The sequence below is a fragment of the Erythrolamprus reginae genome, chromosome 2, assembly GCF_031021105.1.
Source record: "Erythrolamprus reginae isolate rEryReg1 chromosome 2, rEryReg1.hap1, whole genome shotgun sequence".
NCBI lineage: Eukaryota > Metazoa > Chordata > Lepidosauria > Squamata > Dipsadidae > Erythrolamprus > Erythrolamprus reginae.
Window position 1 is genome coordinate 263,140,549 of NC_091951.1, and position 27,637 is coordinate 263,168,185.

Consider the following 27,637-nt stretch of genomic DNA (forward strand, 5'->3'; position numbering starts at 1 on the left):
ACAGTGTAGCTCTGGTAGGGAAAATGCAGCTGCATGTGTAGCTCTGTGTCCCTGGTGCGCATCTGCGGGCATCTAAGCAAGATTTTGCTTCTGCACATGTGCGGGAAGTAAAATCTCGTGAGGGTACACATGCGGGTGTGAGATTTCAGTAATTATTTTTGCTTCTGGGTATATGCAGAAGCAAAAAATCTCACTGACACTCACGTCCCCTCGTTAGAATGGTCGCAGAGCTCCACGGGAAGAACACCAGTAGCAGCGGTAAGTGGAATCCATCTCTGCACAGGAAGACATAATCATGCTATGTTCCGCGTTGGTAAGATCCCTCCTCAAGTATTTTGCTTGCTTCTGTGCATTTTGCTGTAAGAAAAATTCAGAAACAACATTGGGAAGATTTGAGAGAAAGGTAGTGTGTCCTCTAAAACTGACACATTTAGTGCAATAGTGCATCCCTTGTGAATTGATGCCTTGGACCAACCAGGAACACAAACCAACATCTTATCTCAGGGGTACCCAAAGCTATGCTGGTTGGAGAATTTGGAGAGTTGAAGTCCATAAGTCTTAAAGCTCTGAAAAACGATATTGAAGAGGATGGACAAAACAAAATAACAGGTTAAGTTAAGTTATTGAAAAGCAAATTCTATTGGTACATCAGAAAAAAAAATCTTAATATATTTTGACGTTGAAACTAGTAGTCTTCTAGCTATAGAATTCTACATGTAGGCATCTATTTAATTTTTTTAAATGAAGAGTTACCAGAGCAAGATATTATTTCTGAAGTGATTGAACGGGAGAATATTATTCTATCCAACTTCTGAGGTACAATATCATACATACATATGATGAAGTATCAGATTAATTAATACTTTGATGTTTATCTTGACCTTTACCACCTACTGGGTTTGCCCACCTACTGTGCTACTGAGCTTTTTAATAAGCTATTGACCAAAGAAATAAATATATACCGAAATGTAAAATATATGGCAAAACTAAGTAAAGTGCAGCATTTCCTTAGATCTTAATGGTAAGTATGCAGAGTAGTCAATTTCCTCTGGAGGTTTTAGAAGAGGAACCTGACAAAATGATATAAATTATTTAAATACAAAAGTTCCCTGGGTTACTTATTGAATCTATCATTTGTCGTCCCCTGCTTGAGTTATGGCACATTCATAAGGTTGGTTTCCAAAAGCTTCTTCTAAGCCTGTGTTTCTCAGCCTAGACAATTTCAAGACGAATGTACTTCAATTCCCAGAATTCCCAACCTGACTAGGGAATGCCTGAAATTGAAGTCCACACAAAGTAGCGGATCTTAGATTAATTATCAGGACTCTGGTGGCTTCTTTTTTGATAAGCTTTTGTGAGCTGCCCCTTATTTCATCAGATGCATAAAACACATCTCTGTACACTCATTTAGCTTACTTTTGGGATATTTCATGTTTGTTTTTCTTGGTGAAATTGCGTATCAAATTTGTCATTTAGGAAATAACCCTCCATATTGAAAGTTGCATACCATATTTTTCGCTCTATAAGACGCACCTGCTGATAAGACGCACCTAGATTTTAGAGGAGGAAAATAGAAAAAAAATATTTTGAGCCAAAAAGGGGAGAGGAAGAGAGGAAGGAGTGAAAGAAGGGAGTGAGGGAGGAAAGAAGGGAGGAAGGAAAAGGAAAGCAAGAAATGGAGGGAGGGAAGGAAAGAAAGAAAGAAAGAAAGAAAGAAAGAAAGGGGGAAGGAACAGGAACAGAGGAAGGAAGCAAGGAAACTTATGAAAGGGGAGAGTAAGAGAGGAAGGACTGAAGGGAGGGAGGGAGGGAAGAAGGTAGGAAGGAGAAAGAAAAGAAGAAATAGAGGAAGGGAAGGTAAAAGAGAGAAAGAAAAAGAGCAAGAAAGAAAGAGAAAAAAGAGAGAAAGAAAGAAAATGAAAGAGAAATAAAAATAGAGAGGGGGAATGAAAGAAATGGAAGGAGGGAAGGAAGGAGAGAAAGAAAGAGAAAGAAAGAAAGCAAGAGAAAGAAAAAAGAATGAAAGAGCAAGAGAGCAAGAGAGAAAAAGAAAGAAAGAAAGAAAGAAAGGCAACTTCAAAGAAAGGCTCACTGAGCATCTCTCACTCTCTCTCTCTTTCTATCCCTCTTTCTTTCTTTCTCTTCCTTTCTCTCTCTCCTCTTCCTTTATCTCCTCTCTCTCCCTCCCTCTCTCTTTCTCTCCCCCCCTCTCCCCCTTTCCCTCTCTCTTTCTCTCTCTCCCTCTCTTGCTATCTCTCCCCCCTCTCCCTCTCTCTTTCTCTCCCCCGTTTCCCTCTCTCTTTCTCTCTCTCCCTCTCTTGCTATCTCTCCCCCCTCTCCCACTCTCTTTCTTCCTCTCCCTCTCTTTCTCTCTCTCCCCCTCTCTCTTTCTCTCTCCCCCCTTTCTCTCACTCTCTCTTTCTCACTATCTTGCTGTCTGTTGCTCTCACTCACTCTCGTTCTCTCTCTGTTCTTCTCAGCGGTGACGCGCGCACGCCCTGCCCGCCTCACCTTTGCCGAGAGCTCTCAGCAAGGGGGTTGTAGGAGAGGCGGGGCCGGCGGCAAAGGTGATATTCAATGTCGGGGGCGCACGGGCGGTTGCACGCGCTCCCTATCTCCCTGCTAGCCCACTCGGAATATTCAAAATAAGAAAAACCTTCACCGGCAAAGGCTTTTCTTATTTTGAATATTCCGAGTGGGCTAGCAGGGAGATAGGGAGCGCGCGCAACCGCCCATGCGCCCCCGACATTGAATATCGCCTTCGCCGGCCTCCGCTGAGAAAAGCCTTTGCCGGCATTTCCTCTCAGCGTCAAGGAGGCATAGCGGCGGGCGGAGAGAGGGAAGGGGGGGCAGCGGCATCCCTCCTGGCCTTGGCGGGCCGCCCGACCCTCCCCACCTCCTGCAAATGCGGCGGGCGGCGGGGGGAGAGCGAGGAGCCAGTTCCGGCGGGCGCGGGGCTTGGCTGGCTGGCTGGCGGGGGGAGCGCCGCTGGTGGTGCGGAGGGAGACCCTCCTCCGGGAGGGAGGGGGCCAGGCAGCACCTAGCCAGCCAGCCGGCGGGATGGCGCTTCCGAGTTCGCAGCCTCCCCCCCCTCCCTGCCTGCATCTTCACTCCATAAGACGGGGCTGATTTTTCATCCTACTTTGGGAGGAAAAAAACTGCGTCTTATGGAGCGAAAAATACGGTACATTCTAAATACATTCTCTTAGGAAAAGAAGTGTTATTGTTAGGTCCCAAAGAGTTGGCCTTCTCCAGGTCCCGTCAACTAGACAATGACGTTTGGCGGGACATAAGGGAAGAGCTGTCTTTGTGGGGGGCCCAGTCCTCTAGAATCAGCTCTCCCCGGACAGTCGCACTGCCCCTACCCTCCTCGCCTTCCGCAAAAGTTTAAAGACCTATTTATGCCGCCAGGCTTGGGGCCATTAAACCCTAGCCCCCTGGCTGATGAGTGTAGTATGTTTTGCTGTGTGAATGGTAATGAATGATTTAAAATCTTATTAGTGTTTTTTAAAGTTTTTCAGCTATATTAATTGGACTAATATAGCTCTGAGTCCTTGGACTAATTATTAATCCAATAAATGATTGAATGAATGAATGAATGAATGAATGAATGAATGAATGAATGAATGACATTTGTTAATAACTATTCTATAGAAAAGGGCTATAATTTATAAGCCTATGATTCAGTCACTTATAACTTTTAAGACATGTGTTTTAGCACATACTTACCGTGTTTTACCAAAATATGGCCCATGAAATTTACCCCCAAAATATTTCCTTGGCCTTATTATCAGGGGTGGGGATTATTACTTTGGGCTGGAGTAGGCAGCGAATGTGGCACTGGATGTCCCATTGCTGCCACCTCCTCTTCTTGTTCTTAACACCAGCCGAGCAGCTGGCCCGCCATCACTGACTCATGGAGCAGGACTCTGTAAGGCTTGTTGTGCCATTGCAAACAAGAACTGCAGGACTGATGCAAGTGTCATCATACCGGTACAGCTGGCGTCCTGCTGTTCGTGGCTGTGCCATTATGTTGAACCTTGCGGTAGTGCCGCAGTTCGTGCATGCAATGGCACAGCAAGCGTTGCAGAGTCCTGCTCCACGAGGCATCGGCTGTGGCATGATGAGTCTCACATTTCTGGCAGGTGGGACATGTTAGGCTGTGAGATGTGTGTACTACCTGACACTTGTATCTCGGTCACATTCATGAGTATTGTGTCCAGGGAAGCCCATTGTAAAAGAAAACTTCTTGCAAGTTCAATCAAACTTCTCAAACTCATGAGAAGTTTTCTTTTACAAGAAAACAAGGCTTTTACTAGAACTTCCTTCCCTAGACCTGTTCTGTTGGGCTCTCTGGTAGAATCCTTCCAAAAATTCAGAGGTACAAATTTCAGACATACACACGTTTGAAAATTCAAAACAATGTTCTTTATAATGAAAATTCACTTAAACCAAGCCCTCTTTTGGTATAGCAAAGAGCACTGGTCTCCAAACAAACTGGTAATTTGTACAAGTCCCTTATCAATTCTGTGATACTTATCCTGCAGCTGTGAGGCAATTCACAGTCCTTCTTCTTTCACAAAGTGACACACACTTTGCTCTGGTTTAGTTTCAAAGTGGGGAAAAATCAGCACACAAAAAGTCAAAGTCAGTAAAGCAGTCATGAAACACAACGATCAGATAATCCTCCACAATGGCCAAACCAACAGGCTGCTTTTTATAGCAGCCTCACTAATTACCACAGCCCCACCCAACCATAGGTGGCCTCATTTTCTTTGATAATAATCTCTCAGTTGTTGTTGCCTATGCATCGCTCTCCTCATGTGTGGCTGTATCATTAACTCTTGTTCTGAATCCAAGGAGGAGCTAGATAATTGATCTCCTTCTGAGCTGTCTGCCACACTCTCCTCCTCCCTGTCTCTCATGTCTTCTTGGTCAGAGGAGCCTTTATCAGCAGGTTCCACCGGGGGCAAAACAGACCTGCAGCATGTGGATGTCTCCCCCACATCCACAGTCCTTGGGGCAGGAGCAGGGCCAGAGCTAACCACAACAAGACCCAACGCCAAGGAATGTCAGGATGTACATCTCACGGCCCACCCCGCTCCATCTGCCACCCGCAAATTGCATTCCACTACGAGAACTTTAAAGGTTCAAATTGCATCTGAAAAGAAACTGGAAGCCATCCCGCCTCCTGCAAAGTATTACATGGATACCTGCAGGATCCCATTATGGTGCATGCCGCTGCATTTCAGATCAGTTGAAATTACTGAGTGGTCCTCAAGTGAATCCTTATGTAGTATTCCAGTGTTGCAGTATTCCAAACAGAGAATACAATAGAATAGAATTTTATTGGCCAAGTGTGATTGGACACACAAGGAATTTGTCTTGATGCATATGCTCTCAGCGTACATAAAAGAAAAAGATACATTTGTCAAGAATCATGTGGTACAACAATTAATGATTGTCATAGGGGTCAAATAAGCAATGAAGAAACAATCAATATTAATAAAAATCTTAGGATACTAGCAACAAGTTACAGTCATACAGTCCTAGGTGGGAGGAAAAGGATGATAGGAATGATGAGAAAAGCTAGTAGAATAGAAGTGCAGAGAAAATTAAAATTACATTAAAATATCCAATTAAAAAGTAAAACTAATAGGTGCCCTGTGCATGTTTATTGTTTGAGATCTAAAACGTACACAGACACATCCTGGGTAGCCCATATGTATTCAGCTCCCTTGTGAGGCTGGTATTACGGGCGAGGCATCAGATCGGTCTTCAGCGATTGGACAAAATACATCAGCTGACATACTGTAGATTCACTTGGCCGTGAACACAGCAGCCAATCAGCCAACAGGTGCAGGAATCTATAGTTATGATTCATTATTCTTTGAATTCTTATACCTTTGGTGGTAATATTTTAATGTTTGAAATTTTAATGCTAACTTAATTGTGGTTTTATTGTTGGAAGCCATACTGCATAGTGGTGGGGGAGGGGGAGGTATAAATCTAAATAAGTAAGCGATTTATTTATTATTGTTTATAATTTATTATCTCTCTTTCCCCCCTTCCCTCGTATGGCTTCTACCAAATCCTATCTATGTGCCTCTCAGTGGAGAAATTAAAATATGATGCACGATTCTTAAGGCAGGACATTTCAATTTGTGTTTGTTTATTTTATTTCACGAAGGTTAAAATCAAGCAAACAAGCACCGCTCTTTGTAATTTTCCGTTATTTAAAAATAAAATAAAGCAGGAGAATGACAGGCAGAGAATCAGAAATGGTATTCAAGTGATGATACCCAGTAATTTGTTCGTTCTTCTGTCAGTGTAATTTACAAGACAGCGACAGATAAACACGGCTATACAAGATTCATTTACAGTGACACAATGGCAGATACACAGAGCAGAACCCTGCCCGTGAGATAAAGTGGACTGAGTGACTTATGCAGTAATTAGGGGATAATTGTCATTAACCTCGCAAACAGTAGTTTACCCATATTGTTTAAAAGGCTCCAGGATGCATAATGACAAGGTAATCTGTCAAAGCGCTAGGGGGAAATATTAATAAGATTTGTGCAGGCCTGGATAGAAAATATGCAGAAAGCGGCCACATTAAGCTAATTGGTGGATGAATATACACTTGTAAAAGTGCTTCTAATGGCACGTTTGCTGCTCTCCAAATGACTACTGTTAATGTGGAGAAGTGGGCTGCCGACAAAGTCAGGACTTCAGGGACAAGAGGGTATTAAGTCATCCAGGCACGGTTGTTAATATCTAGCATGCCACAACATATTTCTTCCTCCATTTTCTTTCACATTCCAAGGTCTGTAATACCTCAATGCGTGATTCATACAATGTTAGTACCTTCCTAATCTCTGCTTTTGTTTGTGTGTAATTTTTGTCATCTGTTCCTCCTCTTCTGCATTGTGCTGTTGTCCCGAGCATGAAAATGTTGAGCTCCTTTTTTTTTAAAAAAATAATTTTTTAAATTAAATTTTATCACAACAAACCAAACAAAAAATCTTAAGGAAAAAGTGCCCAACACCAATAACCCCTCCACCATTTAGGGGATTCAGTTATTTACAGTAAATTTCAATTTCTTCCTTGGCTCCGGTTTACATTTCTTTACATACAAAGAGTGATTGGAGTTTATTTTTCACATTGTCGTCATATATTCTATGTAAGATATAATCTTTCACCTTATTCCATCGTGCCATCAGCTTCTCCAATTTATTTTCATCACAGTTAATTAATCTTGTTTCCATAATTTCGAAGTGAATGTGGTCCACCATGTACCAGTACCAATTCTGGATTGTCCATTTTTTGCTGTCCTTCCACCCTAATACCACTACTGCTTGTGCACTTTCCAAAGCTGCTGTTTTGATTTCTCTAAATTCTCGTAATTCCCCATGTTTAACTAGTGTTGCTAATTCTTTCGTGATTATCCAATTAATGTTTAGCATATTGTTAATTTCATTCTGTACTTCCTTCCAAAATTTTTGAACTTCAACACATTCCCAGAGCATATGCATAAAAACTCCTTTTATTTGGCAAACATGCCAACAGTTTCCTTTTCCTTTCCTCTGGAAGTGTGCTAGTTTTACTGGCGTGAAATACCATTTATGTAAAATAATAATGTTGAGCTCCTGAAGACTTTTCCCATCTCTCTCTCTCCCTCTCTCTCCCTCCCTCCCTCTCTCTCTCTCTCTCTGTATATGTGTGTTTATTTTTATTTATTTATTTATTTATTGGATTTGTATGCCACCCCTCTCCGTAGACTCGGGGCGGCTAACAACAATGATAAAAACAGCAACAATCCAATTAATAAAACAACTAAAAACCCTTATTATAAAACCAAACATACACACAAACATACCATGCATAACTTGTAATGGCCTAGGGGGAAGGAATATCTTAACTTCCCCATGCCTGGCGGCATAAGTGAGTCTTGAGTAGTGTGCGAAAGACAGGGAGGGTGGGGGCAGTTCTAATCTCCGGGGGGAGTTGGTTCCAGAGGTCTGGGGCCGCCACAGAGAAGGCTCTTCCCCTGTGGCCTGCCAAACGACATTGTTTAGTCGACGGGACCCGGATAAGGCCAACTCTGTGGGACCTTATCAGTCGCTGGGATTCGTGCGGTAGCAGGCGGTTCCAGAGGTAATCTGGTCCAAAGTCATGTAGGGCTTTAAAGGTCATGACCAACACTTTGAATTGTGTTTACATTTTTTTAAAGACAAAGTTATGAAAACTTATGAAAGGCAGAAATCAAGGATTGTATTCTTCTGCTGCCCCAAAACAATGTTGGTGACAGTGAGCCACTTGTTGTGTCCTGTTTATTGGAACGTTCTTACTCCTATGGAAGAGTTCAAGTTATGTAGCAGTGATTCTACTGAAACCTTGCCAGTAATAACGTGCCCCAGTCTCTATATTATCAAGACTGAGAACATTGAGTTTAAACGCAGGTACCTATGGCCCCAATTGGCTTCTCTAAAAGTCTGCCTAAATATTCAAGCCATGATCAAAGTTCCCATTCTTGTTTCCAAAATTTAATATTGTGACTATGCCGATACGATCAAATACTCACTCAGCTCTCACTAATGAATGAAAAGTAGCCTTCTGTTTCCACAAATGAAATTTCCGATTACTGGCTCCGAAATAGTATGGATGCCCTCTCAGGCAATGCCCTAAGGCCCAGAAACCATCAGTCTGAGCATCTCCTTGGCCTTGCTTCCATGGAGAACCTCCTGCAGGTCTTCTCAGCCTTCAAACTGCCTCTTATCATGCTTGTATAGAACACCACTGTTTAAACTTGTTAGATAGGCTGAATGGAAGAGGCAGACAGAAGTGGCTTCAAAACAACAGCTCTTTATCTGGCAACTATTTTCAACCCAGCAAAGGCTTTGTCGGATAGCCAGCCCTTTTATAGGGAGCTGCCAGTCTAGCCAATCAGCAATCAGTATTTTTCCTCCAGAATGGAGGACCTGACTGAAGCCCATGTGCTTATCCCAATTCCTTACCTTTTCTGATCAAAGGGTAAGAGCAGGCCTCTGGAATTTAAGCCAAATTGGTGCTACATTTGGGTCAAAATTGAACGAAATTGAGGTCCCCATATATGTATCCAGATTGGCGCTAAAACATCCTCGAACTATTGAAGAAGGTCTTTTGTGGTGCTGTTGGTGATGGTGTTGATTCTGGTCACCCCCATGCTGAGGGCCTTGAACCACTCTAAGCCAAGCTGGCTTGGAAGGGAGCCGCTGACCGTTGTCTGCGTGAGGAGGCTGTTGAAATTCTTGAATTGCACCTGGAAGGTACCACAGGCAATGACTGGAATGCAGTTGCCTTGGTAGTCAGTCAGCCTCAGCTCTTGGTGCTGCGGTTGTTTCTTCTGGATTCCCAGGATTGCTTGTTGCAGCATGGCCCAGGATACAATAGAGAGAAAAGACCGGGTGTTGATCTCCATGCTGCATGGTGACCCTTTGGGAAGGATGGTGACTTGCAGCTTTCAGTGTAATGTGGTTGCTTGCCAGATTGTTGTATGGCAGGCCCCGGTTATGCTGGCCAAGTTGGTTCTCTGTCGTGGCAGCTAACCACCATGTTGAGGCTGCTTGGCGTAGCCAGGCTTCCTTGGTGCTCATTGTGTTGCCTATGGTGAAGGCAGCTTGGCACGGCAGACTCTTCCTACATCAGTGTTTCCCAACCTTGGCAACTTGAAGATATTTGGACTTCAACTCCCAGAATTCTGGCAGTTGAAGTCCAAATATCTTCAAGTTGCCAAGGTTGGGAAACACTAGATGACCGTGATGATCACATCATTGACAGATGGCCTCGTGGTATTGGCAGTCGGTGTGGTGATGGTGCCCTCCACAGCTGGCGCTGGTGACACTCAGCTGTACATTTCCACCCTGTGTCAATTCAGTGAAGCAGTAGAGGTGATGTGCCAGTGCTTGGAGACTGTTAGGGTCTCGATAGGTGTCAACAGGTTCAAGCTCAGCCTCGACAAGACAGAGTGGCTATGGGTTTTGCCTCCCAGGGACAACTCCATCTGTCCTTCCATCACCCTGAGGAGATGGGAACTTTTGAGCCCCTTAGACACTTGTGAGTCCACCTAGACCCACAGCTGAGGTTAGAACATCATCTCTCAGCTGTGGCGAGGGGGACGTTTGCACAGGTCCACCTGGTGCACCAGTTGCAGCCCTATCTGACAGGGAATCTCTTCTCACAGTCACTCACACCCTCATCACCTCCCAGCTTGATTACTGCAATGCTCTCTACATGGGGCTACCTTTCAAGAACATTCAGAGATGGCAGCTAGTCCAAAACGCAGCTGCGCGAGCAGTCATGGGCCTACCAAGGTATCCCCATGTATCACCATCACTCTGTGATCTGCATTGGCTACCGATTGGTCTCCGAACACAGTTGGTGATTAGAACCAACATGGCCCTACATGGCTTAGGACCTGACTACCTATGGGACCATCTCTTGCCTCATGTATCCCAGTGGCCGATCAGTTCCCATAGAGTCAGACTTATCCAGGTCCAGTCAGTCAAGCAATATTGTCTGGCAGGGCCTAGGGGAAGGGCCTTCTCCAGTCCTTTGTAATCAACTTCCTCCAGAGATTCATACTGCCCCACCCTTGTAGTCTTTCATATGGCCTTAAAAACACACCTTTGCCAGCAGGCCTGGTGACATTGAGCATTGATTTCTGCTCCGGCCGAATATGATTATTTTGATGAGATGAATGTTGGTTGAATGGTTTAAATGTTTTGGGTTTTAACACTAGGTTTTAATTATTTGGATTCTTAAATGTAGCTTTTAGCGTAGGATTTTATATTTTTGATTTTGTATTTTTTTTTAATGCTGTAAGCTGCCCTGAGTTCCCTGGAGAAGGGCGGCATAGAAATTTAAATAATTAATAAATAAATAATAAATGTAGGTGTCCCAGTGCTCCTGTGCTGGGTTAAAGTGAGCCGGGGTGGCACAGCAGGTAGAGTGCTGTACTGCAGGCCAATGAAGCTGACTGTAGGTCAAAGGTTCAAATCTCATCACTGGCTCAAGGTTGACTCAGCCTTCCATCCTTCCGAGGTGGTTAAAATGAGGACCCGGATTTTGGGGGCAATCAGCTGGCTCTGTTAAAAAGTGCTATTGCTAACATGTTGTAAGCCGCCCTGAGTCTAAGGAGAAGGGTGGCATGAAAATTGAATAAATAAATAAATAAATAAAATAAATAAAGTGATTCGTCGAGGCGTGTGTTGTCATGTCGGCTGAGTTGGCGCTTTAGAAACGCCATTGGTTGAAGACTCCCTGCCTCAGGCTCGATTGCAAATTCGTCAGCTCCTTTCTGGCCTATCTGCTTTCCAATCCAATTCTCGGCGCGAGTGTTAGATAGAGTGAATGGAAGAGGCTGGCAGAAGTGGCTTCAAAACAACAGCTCTTTATTTGGCAACTATTTACAACCCAGCCCTTTTATAAGGAGCTGCCAGATAGTCTAGTCCAGGGGTAGGCAAAGTTGGCTCTTCTATGACTTGTGGACTTCAACTCCCAGAATTCCTGAGACAATCATACTAGCTCAGGAATTCTGGGAGTTGAAGTACATATGTCATAGAAGATCCAAGTTTGGCTACCCCTGGTCTAAGCCAATCAGCAGCCAGTATTTTCTCTCCAGAATGGAGGACTTGACTGAAGCCCATGTGCTTCAGTCTGAGAATGTAACAAAACTGATACCGCAAAATAGTTGTGGGCTAATTTTGAATGGATCAACTGGGTTGAAGGAGAAATGTCTTTGTGTGGTGAAGATGATTTATTGTACGGTTGATAATTTTTGAATTTTGGTAAATAAGGTAAAGAGCGGGTTTTTAGAAAACTAAAGAAAATTGAAAAATTGGATGATTCTTTTTGAAGGTGGCTGCATTTAAATGCAGCAAGTTCAATTTGATTTGGAAAATAAATATTATGAACCTTTCCGTAGAAAAATCCTGTAACAGATTTGTTGCTTTAAAAAAAGTGTATGATGTATCGATAGAAATAATGGAGTCCCTTGAGATCCATACTGCAGAGTATTCCGTAACAAAGAAAATGTTTTACAAAAAAGCCAACCAGTATATTTGCACACAATATTTTAAGCTTCTCTTTTTGAATCTTTATAAAGTTACATAAGATAACAGTGGTGAATCCTGATTTGACAATGCAAATTGTATGAATTAGGATTATTTTTAAACAATTCTCACTGGGAAATGTGTGTGTATTTCCTTGCAAACTAATTTGCTCTGTTAATATGAGTTTCCCCTCTCCAACTAAGTGAGAAACTGCATGTATGTGCCACTATACTATTTCTGGAAAGCTAAATACTTAAGCAAAAAGAAAATGTTCTATATATCTGCGGAATATAGTGTGTCAATCTATTATGCAATGCCTAAACATTTACTTACTTAATTACATAGGAAGTTTCTGCAATTACATTGTAATGCAAATTCAGTATGGAACCTAGCACCATCACCAAGTCTTCATGTTTTGCTCTATTATCAATTTGGCCTGCAATCACTATATTTGAACTCTTGATAGAATCAGCATCTATTTTCCTTATTGAAAAGTAATAAAAAAGTAAGTTGAGAACAAAATAATTTGAATTCATCTGTAGAACTCAATTCTATTTCTTTTACAATTGTATTCTTATTAAACTTAAGCAGTGTATGAAGATTTTCAGGCAAGACATTAGAAGAGAATGATTTAGAATTGTTTTTAATTGTATTAATCTAAGAACAAGATCTTTTATTTATTTATTTGTATCCTGGCTTTATATGTTTATAAAAAAACCCAGTTTAGCAAGCATTTTTAATCTAAGAACAAGATCTAAGAAAAGGAATATATGAATAAGAGAAACTTTTGTACTGGGTTAAACAAAAGGAAGAATTTGACAAAAAGGATTATATTTTTCCTAAATCAAATTAAAAGGATTCTAGTAGATCCCCCAAATCTCTCTTTTTTGGAGGTCTGACAATATTTTCATTACAACTTTCCATATTTTTTTTCAGTATATCAAATTGGAGCTTCTCTGTTTTTGTCATTATGAATTGAATAGTTATATTGTTTTTACTTGTTTTAGTCCTTTCACTAAATAATAACAGTAAAAATATTTTGGAACCATAACTGAAATTTTCTATATCCCTACTATTAATCTCTCTTTTTGACTTTATACACTCTCAAGGGACCATCATACTTACATACAAGATGTCCAGTACTTTTCTGTACTTCCAACATTTGTATGTACCTTCCTCTGAAGTTTCAGTACCATTTATGAATAATTTCAAAGCAATTTCCTGGATTTTTGCTGTTATTTATCATAATGTGGAGTTCTTCCAAAATGTACTCCATTGTGTCTTAACTTTTATTTCCATCCAGAGTTCCTTCAGCAACATCTTTTTAGACCCTTCATGGATCTAAAATTCTAACATGAGATTTTCAAAAGCAGTTAATGATGTTATTGTACAGATTATATTTTTTTTTAATAAAAAATCTCATTTCATTCATTTGTAACCAATTTGGTTTATTTATTTATTTGTTTGTTTGTTTGTTTGTTTGTTCGTTCGTTCGTTCGTTCCTTCCTTCCTTCCTTCCTTCCTTCCTTCATTCCTTCCTTCCTTCCTTCATTCATTCATTCATTCATTCATTCATTCATTCATTCATTCATTTATTAGATTTGTATGCCACCCCTCTCCGTAGACTCGGGGCGGCATATAAATACCAATTCCTGCTTTCAAATTCTTATTTCTTGATTATTTATTAAGTAGTCCCTCCATCTAAAAAGGGTTTTCCATCTCACCTTACCAGATAATCCTGCTAATTTGTTTGAGAGACATCCACAGAGGACAGTTTAATTACCGACACTCTGGCCCAGTACAGATACCTTGAAAGTCTGATCTAGTATACATAGCTGCCATTAATGGTTCTGGCATGATCAAGATCCATGATGGATCTAATGGATAACTAATTTTATGAAGTGTTGCTTCACCTTGATTGCCTAAAATCCTAGTGAAATCCTTGACCTTCCTTCCTTCCTTCCTTCCTTCCTTCCTTCCTTCCTTCCTATCCTCCTTCCCTTACTCTTTCATTCTCTTTCTTTATTTTTAAAAAACTACCTTCTTTAGCGGAATAATAGAATCAGAAGGACCTTGGAGGTCTTCTAATCCAACTCACTGTTTAAGCGGAGACCCTATACCAGTGATGACAAACCTTATGACATTTGTGCCACATGTGCATGCTGGCCAGATGATTTTCAGCCTTCTTTTCCACCATTTTCCGCCATTCCCAGAGTTCAGGAAAGCTTCCTGAAGGCTGGGGATGGTGAAAAATGGTCCAACTGGAAGTTTGCTTCCAAACTCCCATTTGGCCCGTTTGGCCATTTTTCATTCTCTTCAGGTTTCAGAAGGCTTTCCTGAACTCTGGGGAAAGTGAAAAACAGACCAGTGGAAGTCTGGAGACTTCAGTGAGACCCGTGTGCATGCACTGGGGGGGGGAGAGCACGGGAGAATTGTGCTCATGCAGGGGGGTAGCACACATTCACAGGGGCAAGGGCATTGCTCTCTACATGGGGCTACCTTTGAAAAGTGTTCGGAAACTTCAGATCGTGCAGAATGGAGCTGCGAGAGCAATCATGGGCTTCCCCAAATATGCCCATGTTACACCAAGTCTGCATTGGTTGCCGATCAGTTTCCGGTCACAATTCAAAGTGTTGGTTATGACCTATAAAGCCCTTCATGGCACCGGACCAGATTATCTCAGGGACCGCCTTATGCTGCACGAATCCCAGCGACCAGTTAGGTCCCACAGAGTGGGTCTTCTCCGGGTCCCGTCAACTAAACAATGTTGCTTGGCGGGGCCCAGGGGAAGAGCCTTCTCTGTGGCGGCCCCGGCCCTCTGAAACCAACTCTCCCCAGAGATTAGAATTGCCCCCACCCTCCTTGCCTTTTGTAAGCTGCTTAAAACCCACCTCTGCCCCCAGGCATGGGGGAATTGAGATACTCTTTCCCCCTAGGCCTTTACAATTTTATGCATGGTATGTCTGTATGTATGTTTGGTTTTTTTATAATAATGGGTTTTTAACTGTTTTTAGTATTGGATTATTATTATATGCTGTTTTATTATTGCTGTTAGTCTCTGGAGAGGGGTGGCATACAAATCCAATAAATAAATAAATAAAATAAATTATGGGTGTAGGCACATGCACACATGCTATTTTGCATGTGCGCACCCTTTTGGCACTCGAGCAAAAAAAGGTTCGCCATCACTACCCTATAACATTTCAGACAAGTGACTGTCCAGACTCTTCTTAAAAGCCTCCAGTGATGTAGCACCCACAATTTCTGAAGGCAAGCTGTTTCACTGGTTAATTGTTCTCACTGCTTTGAAAATTTTCCTTGGTTCTAAATTTCGTAGCTCTAGATTTTAGGAAATCTAAAGCTCTGGAAATTAGCTGTTGAAATCACACTGTCAACTCATTTTATCTTTTAAAATATTTTGTAGAAAGGACATGGTACTATTTGCAGTACTGCCTATTATTATTATTATCATTTGTATAATATTCATTTATAGTTCTTTGTCCATATACAGTAGTCAGCCATTATTTAGTTAGTCCAAAAATAAAGTTAGGACATGTGCTGATGATTCGTATTATACTAATAACGGTTCTAATTTGGATGAAGATGGTTTTTGCAGAGAGATCAATTACTAACACAATTAGGGCATTGCTAAAAAATTGGCCTAGCCCTTCAAGAAGAATTAAGGGAATACATTTCCCTATTTCCCACTTGGTTAGTATGCTGCTAGTTGGCTACTGAATGGGGGAAAATACACACAGAAAAGTAAAGTCTGCCTCTTAAAATTTACATAGACTGGCAGTGGCCAAATTATTCTCTTTGTTGTCATGTATTCTCCAACTTTCTTCTCTATGCCAGAACTTCATTTAAAAAAGAGAGACACGTTCATTTCACTTTGTGCATTTTCATATAATTTGTTGCAAATGCTTCACCTCATTATACCATAGTCCTTCAGGGCGAAGCATTCTGAATGTTGTAAAGAGAGTAATTATTATGGAGATTTAAGGTGGAGTGGAGCTTATGGAGTAGGGAAGATTCATATCAGAATGAGAATTACTGGAGACCTCTAGAGAAAATCCATACCCTGAAAGTAGTAATATTAATTGGGGATCTGTACAATGTGCCTTTGGAAAATTTCACAAGACCCGTAGTTTTGTGTTGGTTAGAAAGATTGTGTATTGAGGGGGTTGTTGAAATAATGAGATTTAAAATCAAACTCCAAGAAATTTGTGATCATTTAATAATTGTGGTACATTTTTTCTTTGCGTTGTATTCTTTTTTACTTAGATGAGCTAATCTTGTTTACTTTGCTATGTCATCTAGCTATCATCTCCTTTTTTGGGGCTTCCTAGTTATTTTTTTAATCCTCTGAATCAAACTTTGCTGCAGTTTAAATGTTGGCAATCTTTCCTCCTATGTTTGAACTGAAACTCCAGGCTATGCTGCTGCTTTTCTAATATGCAGTTAGGGGAAAAAATACATTACACTGAAGGAAAGATGTGCTAAAGGACAAACGGATAGCAATATTATTCCCAAACATGGAAATGCTATTAGACCAACCAAGATTTGTGGCCGGTCATACTATAAGAGTCATTCTGAAACGTTATTGAAATAGCCTACCAGTAGAATAAATATACAAAGTCTCAAATTAATTCCTAGTATCTTTTGGAATTTATTTTTCTATGGAGCTCAGATGGACCAGTGGTCAGATTTAGTGCAAAGTAGCCAGTCACTTCTAATTGTTAATTTTTCTAACTTTCTTGATAGTGTAAACCCAACCTGGTAGATTCAATGGTTCTTGGGTGTTATTGGCATCTAGATGAACCTTGACTTACAAACACAATTTGTTGTGGTTAGCTCTGGCCCAGCTCCTGCCCCAAGGAATGTGCAGGTGGATGTGGGGGAGACATCCACATGCTGCAGGCCTGTTTTGCTCCCAATGGAATCTACCGATGAAGCCTCCTCCGACCAAGGCAGCATGAGTGACAGAGAAGAGGGGAATTTGGCAGACAGCCCAGGGGGAGATCAATCATCTGTATCATCTTTGGATTATGAACAAGAATTAATGACACATCCACACATGCGTAGAGTGATGCATGGGAGACAACAACTAAAGGATTCTTACAAGAAAAAATGAGGCCACCTGTGGTTGGGTGGGGCTCCAGTAATTAGGGCTGCTGCTATAAATAGCAGCGTGTGGGTTTGGCCGTTGTGAAAGAGTATCTGATCGCAGTTCGTCGGGATTTCTAGGTTTCTGGTATCTGGACTTTGCTTGTTGATTTTTCACGTCTTTGAAAACAAACCAGAGCAACGTGTGTGTGTGTGTGTGTGTCTCACTTCGTTGGAAGAAGGAGGGGTGTGAAGTTTCTTCACAGCTGCTAGCTGAGTACTTAATGACTGCTTAAGGTTAAATGTACAGACTACCCGGTTGTTTTGGGATGAGTGCTCTTTGCAATAAAAAGGAGTGCTTAGTTTATTTTGACTTTTGGGATAAATAACATTGTTTTGAATTTTCAAACGTGTGTGTGTCTGAAATTTGTACCCTTGAATTTTCAGGAGGCTCCTACCAGAGAGCCCGGCAGAACACAATTGAGCCCAAACTTTCTGTTGTTAAGTGAGACATTTGATGAATGAGTTTTGCACCAATTTTTAGTTTTTGCTAATCTATTATACAATCCCTAAACATTTACATACTTCATTGCATGGGAAGTTTCTGCAATTTTGTAATGCAAATTGTAATTGCAGCTGCCTTCGAGACTGACACTAGGATGACCAGTAGACACAAGTGAACCGGGAGCATTTCATGCCTGAACCTAACACCTGAACTGAGTCTTCAGTTTTGCTCTATTTTCCATGTCAGTTTGGCCTGCAGTCCAGGGGTGAAATGCTCCCGATTCGCATGTGCCGGTCGGTTGTTGGAGAGCCAGTTGCTCTCCGACAGCCCACCTGCCCAGATGCCATTGTCTAGGCCCACCTGCCCAGATGCCATCATTTAGGTTATTTTACCTTTTGCACATGTGCAAAGCATTCTATGCATGCGCAGAAGGTAAAAGAACCCCAATGGCAGCAGGTGGGCGGAGCCTCATGTTCCATTCATGACCATGAACTTCTCTGACAACTGACAGGCAGGAGAAAACCGGGAGAATTTCACCCCTGCTACAGTCACTATATCATATGATTAGATTAGATTAGATTAGATTTATTGGATTTATATGCCGCCCCTCTCCGCAGACTCGGGGCGGCTCACAACAACAGCAAAAAAACAGTACATAGTGACAAATCCAATGCCCACCAATCCAATTACAATTTTAAGTTAAGAAATTCATAAAACAATCCCAATATATATAAAAAACAAGCACACAATCAATCAAACAGCAAAACAACATGGGCAAGGGGGAGATGTTTTAGTTCCCCCATGCCTGACGGCAGAGGTGGGTTTTAAGGAGTTTACAAAAGGCAAGGAGGATGGGGGCAATCCTAATCTCAGGGGGGAGCTGGTTCCAGAGGGTCGGAGCCACCACAGAGAAGGCTCTTCCCCTGGGTCCCGACAGACAACATTGTTTAGTCGATGGGACCCGAAGAAGGCCGACTCTGTGGGACCTAACCGGTCACTGGGATTCGTGCTGCAGAAGGCGGTCCCGAAGATATTCTGGTCCGGTGCCATGAAAGGCTTTAAAGGTCATAACCAACACTTTGAATTGTGACCGGAAACTGAACCCTTGATAGAATCTATGCAGATCCTTACCAGAAGTTGAGAAAAAAATAATTTGACTTCAGCTATAGAACTAAATTCTATTTTTCTATAATTGTATTTTTAAATCTGAGCAGTGCATGAGGATTTTCGGACAGGCCATTAGAAGAGGACGTTTTAGAATTATTTAAACTTTGTTAATCTAAGAACAAGATGTTTTATTCATTTACATCCTTCCTTTATTGTTTTTACAAATAACCCAAGTCAGTGAGCATTATTAATTTAAGAACAAGAATCTAAGAATAAGAACAAGTTTTGTACTGGAACAAACAAAAGGAGGAATTTGGCCACTGTTTCAACCGCAGTTGAACAGATAGTAACATGGTTGTTAAATGAATCCGGCTTCCCCATTGATTTTGCTTGTCAGAGGTTTGCAAAAGGTGATCTCATGACTGTGGGACACAACAGCAGTCCTAAGAATGAACCAATTGACAAATATCTGAATTTTGATCTCATGATCACAGGGATGCTACAGAGGTCACAAGTGTGAAAAATAGTCATAAGTCAGGTTTTTTAGTGCCGCTGTTCAAATGCTTTTTCAAAATTATCATAGTAATAGTAGAAAATATTCTCTATATGCTCTCTAATTTTTCTTTGAAGGGCTTCTTAACATATGTTTTGATTAATTTAAGGTTTTGCATAATTACCTTTTAATAAATTCACAATATGGCTACATGGATACATACATTTAGCTTTAAGTAGCTATGTCGAAAAAGCAAATTAGGGAAAGGATATTAGATTTGCAAAAAATTGATATATAATAATTATCAATATATAGAATATGTAATATATTCTCATTTCAGGATAATGAAAAAAGAAATCTAGGAATTTATTTAGAAGGAAAAAATAACATATATTTCTTGGAAATGTGTTTGTCTCTTAGACAAGGTATAAATTTGTTCGTGTTGTGTCAAAAAATTTATCTATGAAGCAGAAGCCCTCAGGAAATCATACCTCCTATATTTTCATCCCACTCCATAGATATTTCCTCTCTAAATTAAAGTGCTGAAAATTACACTGAATCTTGAGGTGAAAGGTCAACATTTCTAATCCTATTTGTATCATCTCTGATAATAATCAACCTGAGGTTATCCTTCATTCTTGGGTGACCTACATGTTAGGAAACTTTACGTCGTGACATATCTCATCCTCACCTTTAGGTCAGGTGTAACCAGAGAATATGTGCAGGATGATTAACTAAGACATTATTTCACTGACCCAATAAGAAATATTTCCTCCCTCTCTCCCTCTCTCTCCCTCCCTCCCTCCCTTGTGTATGTGTAGATCTATTTTTTATTTTTGCAGTTATAGAGAAAGAAATAATACGTTGGTGAAAGAATCATTTAAAGCTATATACATTGTGAAGATGTTAATCTTAGTTGAAATAGACGTTTCTTTCTAAAATTGGAAGAGGGCACAATTCTATTGTGTAGAAATGGAGCAACTAGTGTGTCGCATTAGACAACTGAGAAGCAGAATCATCTGCTGCAGATGTGTGGCGCACAGATCTTATGGACTTTCTCAGCATGGATACTCCTTGAATTTCCTGTCTGCACCGTCCCAAGAGGTTTATCTATTCAGTCATGAGTTGATTGAAATCATATAAATTGGAATCTTTTGTAATGAAAGAAGTAAATGTTGATAAAATGTAATGGCATTGGGGAAAGTCATGAGAAGAGCCAAAACGAGTTACACAGAAGACATGATATGAGCCTCAAGCTGAGTATTACAATACACTGAGGAATCGGCGGCTAGTTTGTAACAAACTCCAAAGGGAACCTTGTCTTGGCTCCTTATAACTTTAATCTTAAAATATTCCTATTCCTTCTTATCTAGTTCTAAATTGTAATGCATTACTAATTTTCATTCAGTTAGCATTATGTGAACATTGCTTTGATTATAATACAGCACATATGTACAGTATTATATAAAACATACATGTTCTGACCTAGTTTTTTGCAATGAAATGGGAATAACAGCAAAAAACCCGATACAACTGGGGAAAAGTACTGAAAAAAGGTCACCACCTCATCGAAATTGTTTTTTTTCAACTCATCATCGTTTTTAAAGAACGGTAGGAAAAGCAAGTAGAATGCTTGGCTACATAGCTAGAGGTATAACAAGCAGGAAGAGGGAGATTGTGATCCCCTTATATAGAGCGCTGGTGAGACCACATTTGGAATACTGTGTTCAGTTCTGGAGACCTCACCTACAAAAAGATATTGACAAAATTGAACGGGTCCAAAGACGGGCTACAAGAATGGTGGAAGGTCTTAAGCATAAAACGTATCAGGAAAGACTTAATGAACTCAATCTGTATAGTCTGGAGGACAGAAGGAAAAGGGGGGACATGATCGAAACATTTAAATATGTTAAAGGATTAAATAAGGTTCAGGAGGGAAGTGTTTTTAATAGGAAAGTGAACACAAGAACAAGGGGACACAATCTGAGGTTAGTTGGGAGAAAGATCAAAGGCAACGTGAGAAAATATTATTTCACTGAAAGAGTAGTAGATCCTTGGAACAAACTTCCAGCAGACGTGGTTGGTAAATCCACAGTAACTGAATTTAAACATGCCTGGGATAAACATATATCCATTGTAAGATAAAATACAGGAAATAGTATAAGGGCACACTAGATGGACGATGAGGTCTTCTTCTGCCGTCAGTCTTCTATGTTTCTATGTTGCATGTTTGATTTGGAGAAATATTGAATAGCAATAGCATGGATTTACTTGATATTTTAAAAAGCAATATCTGGTTTAAGTTGAGTATCTATTCATTCACCAATAATATCCTCTTTTAGATGCATGATCAATTTATAGCATTGTGGTGTCTTTGAAGCAAGTGCAGCATTTTAATGTTTCCAGGTAAACAATTAAAACATAGAATTTTGAGGAAAAGCTCTGAATTGATGAAAAGTGCAAGTTAACTGTCCTCTGGACATACACAGTTCATAAGGAGCTCCAGGATCCTGAAATATCAATGTTCAGCAAACAGTGAAGATTTTGATCCTATTTATATTGGAACTAAACTGAAATTCACTGTATCACATCCATAGCAATAATTCTTCTCCTTCCCCTTCTCTTCCTCCTCCTGCTCCTCCTCCTGCTCTTCCTCCCCCTCCCCCTCCCCCTCCCCATTAAGTTAATGAAAAGGGTGTCAGATTTATACTTCAGGAAAGAACATAAGTAGGTCAAGAATTTAAATAGAGCTGTGCTGGATCAAACCAATTTTATTTTAGTAACTGGCTAGTTTGATATCTCTGTAGAGCTTACATATAGGTATCAACGTACAAAATGCTTCTGAGCATAACATCTCTATTTAGCTCCCCAAGCTAGTAGGAATCACCAGAATTGCCTTCCTTAAAATGTACTTCTACTATATACTATGGTACCTCATCTTACGAATGCCTCTTCTAACGAACTTTTCGAGATACGAACCCGGTGTTTAAGATTTTTTCACCTCTTCTTCCGAACTATTTTCACCTTACGAACCCAAGCCGCTGCTGCTGGGATGAAGGGGTTTCTTTCCCCCCCCTTTTTTGAAGAAAGAAAAGGGAGGGGCGGCTTGGAGGGGGAAAGAGTTTGCATTTTAAAAAGTAGGAGAACAGCGTGCTTGCACAGGCACTGAAACGGTGTCTTTTGACGAAAGAAAAGGGAGGGGCGCCCCCCCTTGCCTTTCTTCCTTCCCACTCACCCTTTAGCCTAGCCTTGCTTCTTCCACCCGCCCCCTTTAGCTGCTCCTCCCTGCCCTCTGTTCGCCTCCCTTCTAAAGTTTGGGATTTTCCTGAAGGATTTGCACGCATTATTTGCTTTTACATTGATTCCTATGGGAAACATTGTTTCGTCTTACGAACTTTTCACCTTACGAACCTCTTCCTGAAACCAATTAAGTTCATATCATGAGGTACCACTGTATTTTATTTTACAGGTAGCACTCAACTTACAACCACAATTGAGCTCAACATTTATGTTGCTAAACAAGGTGATTGTTAAGTGAGCTGTGCCCAGCATTTTTGCCCCGTTTTTTAAGTGAATCATGTAGCTGTTAAGTGAATCTGGCTTGTCCTATTGCTTGTCAGAAGCCAGCATCCCCCATGCAATGACCACATGATAATGGACAGCTGGTCATAAATCATTTTTTCAATGCCATTGTAATTTTGAATGGTCACTAAAGAAATGGTTGGACTGCGTGTAATGAATATCATAGTTATTTATTGTAGGCTTGAAGAAATGAAACACTCTCTACTATTTATGTCAGCGGTGGGTTGGTTCCGGTTCGGATCAGTTCTTAGAACCAGTAATGGCAGCAGGAGGCTCTGTCCACCTGTCCAGGACACTTCTGTCCATACGCAGATGCTTCTGCATGCATGCACACAAACCAATGGCAAACAAATTCAGAACCCACCACTGATTTATGTATATATTATAATTTGATAACGTTTCAGTAGCTTGTTTTGTATGGTTTAATATAAAGTAGCACTTATGGATCTTTCTAAACTTTGGGAAGGTAGTCCACTTAGAGACCAAAACAACAAACAAGCTAGACAGGCATATACAGTGGTACCTCATCATATGAACTTAATTGGTTCCAGGAGGAGGTTCGTAAGGTGAAAAGTTTGTAAGATGAAACAATGTTTCCCATAGGAATCAATGTAAAAGCAAATAATGCGTGCAAATCCTTCAGGAAAATCCCAAACTTTAGAAGGGAGGCGAACAGAGGGCAGGGAGGAGCAGCTAAAGGGGGCGGGTGGAAGAAGCAAGGCTAGGCTAAAGGGTGAGTGAGAAGGAAGAAAGGCAAGGGGGGCGCCCCTCCCTTTTCTTTCTTAAAAAGACACCGTTTCAGTTCCTTTGCAAGCACGTTGTTCTCTGCAAAGAATTTCGTCCCCCAAGCTGCCCCTCCCTCCTCCCTTTTCTTTCTTAAAAAGACACCCTTTCAGTTCCTTTGCAAGCAGCTTGTTCTCTGCAAAATGTTTCCTACTCCAAGCAGCCCCTCCCTTTTCTTTCTTCAAAAAAGGGGGAAAAAAGAAACCCCTTCATCCCAGCAGCAGCTGCTTGGGTTCGTAAGGTGAAAATAGTTCGGAAGAAGAGGCAAAAAAAATCTTAAACACCGGGTTCGTATCTTGAAAAGTTCGTTAGAAGAGGCGTTCGTAAGATGAGGTACCACTGTATCTGTAGAAGTCACCAACTTATTGACTGCTTCAAGTTCAGGAAAAGAGCTTGCCAGCAAAATTATAAAAGTTGGCAATATGGCTGGCATGAACCGAACTAGAAAAATTGCCCAAAAAACAATATATTTATTATCTAAACAGTCTTTTGCTTTCACACATAAATGCTGTTATAGAGGATGGTCTGATATTACATTGCAGAATTTTTAAGTTCTACCTTGAGGCAAATCTCATACTTACTAGCAAAAATGAAAGTGCGAAATGCTTTTTAATGTATATTTAACAACAGATAGTCTGGTGATTACTGATGTGTATTCTCCCTGGACTTTTCCTTTGCTATCAAAAGGTAATATTAAAACACATTTTTACACATTTATGATACCCGCAATGATCAGATGTTTACTTTTAAAAATGCTTGCTACTTTTATTTATTAAAAATGGTGAAAAGTCATCATGTTTTCACTCTAACCAAATTTAATTTTCACAGGAACAGCAATGCCATGAATCCAAGCAGTAGAATTTGCCTTTGAAAAATAATAATAATAATAAGAGGAAAAATATATTAGCTTTTGTTAATGTTTTTTTTAACTTCCATTTCAAAAATAATGTCTAGCTATATATTATATTTATTAATTTGCTTAAAAAAATAAACCTTCATAATTGCATACCAAAGACAAAAACTGCATGTCGCTATATTTAGATTTCAAATGTTTTCTGTAGAGACACGGTTTTTTAATTCAATGGGTAGCGTGAGATTACCTTCTCTTATTAATGAATGTTAATTGTATGGTATACAGTATAAGCATTTATTGTTACAAACAAAGAAAGATCTCTTAGTTTAGCTCACAAGAGATATTATTGATGGTATCTTTGTTCCCCAAAAACCAGAGATTTACACTGATGTCTGTTCTAACATGATTAAACCACTATGTTTCTTTCCCTGCAATTATTATGTTTGCTTGGTAGCAAAGTTTGCTTTCAACAAAGTGTTTGCATGTAGTATTCAGAGCTTAGTGTTTGATGAGCAGTCAGAACAGCGCTTTCAATCAAAATCAATAATTATGCAGAATCAATAAGGTTTTCTTCTTTTGTGTTTGTCTTTGTTGTTTCTTTGATATGGCCTCTAGGATGCTGCAGGCAAAGTGCTGGACCGCTGGGCCATCATGTCCAGGGAAGAAGAGATTATTACCCTTCAGCAGTTTTTGAGGTTTGGAGAAACCAAATCCATTGTGGAACTGATGGCAATTCAAGAAAAAGAAGGGCAAGCCGTTGCTGTTCCGTCTTCAAAGACAGACTCAGACATACGGACTTTTATTGAAAGCAATAATCGAACCAGGAGCCCAAGTCTCCTTGCTCACTTGGAGAACAGCAACCCTTCCAGCATTCATCATTTCGAAAACATCCCAAACAGCCTAGCATTCCTGCTACCATTTCAATACATAAATCCAGTCTCCGCTCCTCTACTGGGCTTGCCGCCGAATGGGCTCCTGCTGGAACAGCCAACGCTGAGACTGCGTGAGCCAAACCTTTCAACTCAGAATGAATTTAATGAAAGCAGTGAATCTGACATTTCCCCAATCCCTTTCAAGAACGAGCAAACCTCCAGCAGGAATGCCTTGACCAGCATCACCAACGTAGAGCCCAAAAGCGAGCCAACTTCCGTTTCCCCTGTTCAGGCTTCAACCCCTGTCAATGATATATCCAAACCTGAACATACAAAGAGCTCTTTCAGGATTCACAGAATGCGAAGGATGGGCTCAGCCTCACGGAAAGGAAGAGTCTTTTGCAACGCATGCGGGAAAACCTTTTATGACAAGGGGACCCTGAAAATCCACTACAATGCAGTCCACCTTAAGATCAAACACCGATGTACGATCGAAGGTTGCAACATGGTGTTCAGCTCCCTTAGAAGTCGCAACCGCCACAGTGCTAACCCCAATCCTCGACTTCATATGCCCATGTTAAGAAACAATCGAGACAAGGATCTCATCCGTGCTACGTCCGGTGCAGCCACTCCTGTTATAGCAAGTACAAAATCAAATCTAACATTAACAAGTCCGGGGCGACCTCCGATGGGTTTTACCACTCCCCCATTAGATCCTGTGTTACAGAATCCTCTTCCTAGCCACCTGGTGTTTCCTGCTTTAAAGACTGTACAGCCGGTTCCTCCTTTTTACAGAAGTTTACTTACTCCTGGGGAGATGGTGAGTCCCCCCACTTCATTACCAACTAGTCCATTGATGCCAGTACCTGGCACAATGGAACATTCTTCTCTCCCTTCAGAATCAACACTGCCCGTAGGCCTCATGCCCCTCCAAGAAACAAGTGCTGACCTCGCCCCTAAGAAAAAGCCACGAAAGTCAAGCATGCCTGTCAAAATAGAGAAGGAAATCATTGACACAGCTGATGAGTTTGATTACGAAGATGAGGAAATCAATGACAACCGGAGCATAACTCATGATGGTGGTCATGACAATCATTGCCATTCTCAGGAGGAGATGAGCCCAGGGTTGTCTGTAAAGGACTTCTCAAAAAATGGGCAAAGCAGGTGCATTTCAAGGACGGAGCTAAGAAGGACAGATAGTATGACATCAGATGACCAAGAGCACGAGAGGGACTATGAAAATGAGTCTGAATCCTCAGAGCCAAAACTGTGTGAGGAGTCCATGGAAGGGGGTGAACACATGATCCATGAACGAAGTAGCAAGTCTATGATGAACCATGAAAGGCCGGATGAAAACCACAATGATGCTTCCCAACACAATGAAATTAAAGTCAAGGAAGAGTTTACAGACCCTACGTATGAGATGTTTTACATGAGCCAATACGGACTTTACAATGGGGGCAGTGCCAGCATGGCTGCTCTCCATGAAAGCTTCGCTTCATCGTTCAGTTATAATAGCCCGCAGAAATTCTCTCCAGAAGGCGATTTGTGCTCGAGTCCAGATCCCAAGATCTGCTATGTGTGCAAGAAGAGTTTCAAGAGTTCCTACAGTGTGAAACTCCATTATAGGAATGTTCACTTAAAAGAGATGCATGTCTGCACGGTGGCTGGCTGCAATGCTGCTTTCCCCTCCCGAAGAAGCAGAGACAGGTCAGTAAATATTGAATTTATTAACTGGTTTTTCTGGGGCTGATTTTTTTCTTAAGCCAAAGCCTAAGAAAGCCAAACTTAAGTTCTATACTTAATAGATTTAAATGATATGGACAGCATATTCCTTTAATATAAGACTAGGTAAGCAACCTGGTAGCCTCTAGATATTTGGATTATAATTTCCAATCCGCATATCAATGGGCAGTGATAATGGGAGTTATAGTTTAGTTATAGCTTATTAGATTTGTATGCCGCCCCTCTCCAAAGACTCGGGGCGGCTCACAACATAATAGTGATACAATATATTACAAATCTAATATTAGAAATTAAATCAGTTTAAAAACATTAACACATAATAAAATCCCTAACTATACAATCATACACATTCAACCTAATCAGTGAGGCCGAAAACATAATAAAAAGGGGGAAAGGTGGTAATTATCCCCACGCCTGGTGACAAAGGTGGGTCTTTAGCATTTTACGGAAGGCGAGGAGAGTGGAGGCTATTCGAATCTCCGGAGGGAGTTGATTCCA

The 27,637-nt window shown here is 40.9% G+C and overlaps 1 protein-coding gene across 6 annotated transcripts in view; it reads left to right on the top strand.

The window, feature by feature from the left end:
* Positions 1-27,637, top strand: part of BNC2 (basonuclin zinc finger protein 2) — a 556,729-nt gene that overhangs the window by 500,709 nt on the left and 28,383 nt on the right. For all 6 annotated transcript variants that reach the window (XM_070742538.1, XM_070742536.1, XM_070742539.1 and 3 more), the window contains one exon: positions 25,137-27,103. In XM_070742538.1, the coding sequence (XP_070598639.1) occupies positions 25,137-27,103 (1,967 nt within the window). The remainder of the gene's footprint in view (positions 1-25,136; positions 27,104-27,637) is intronic.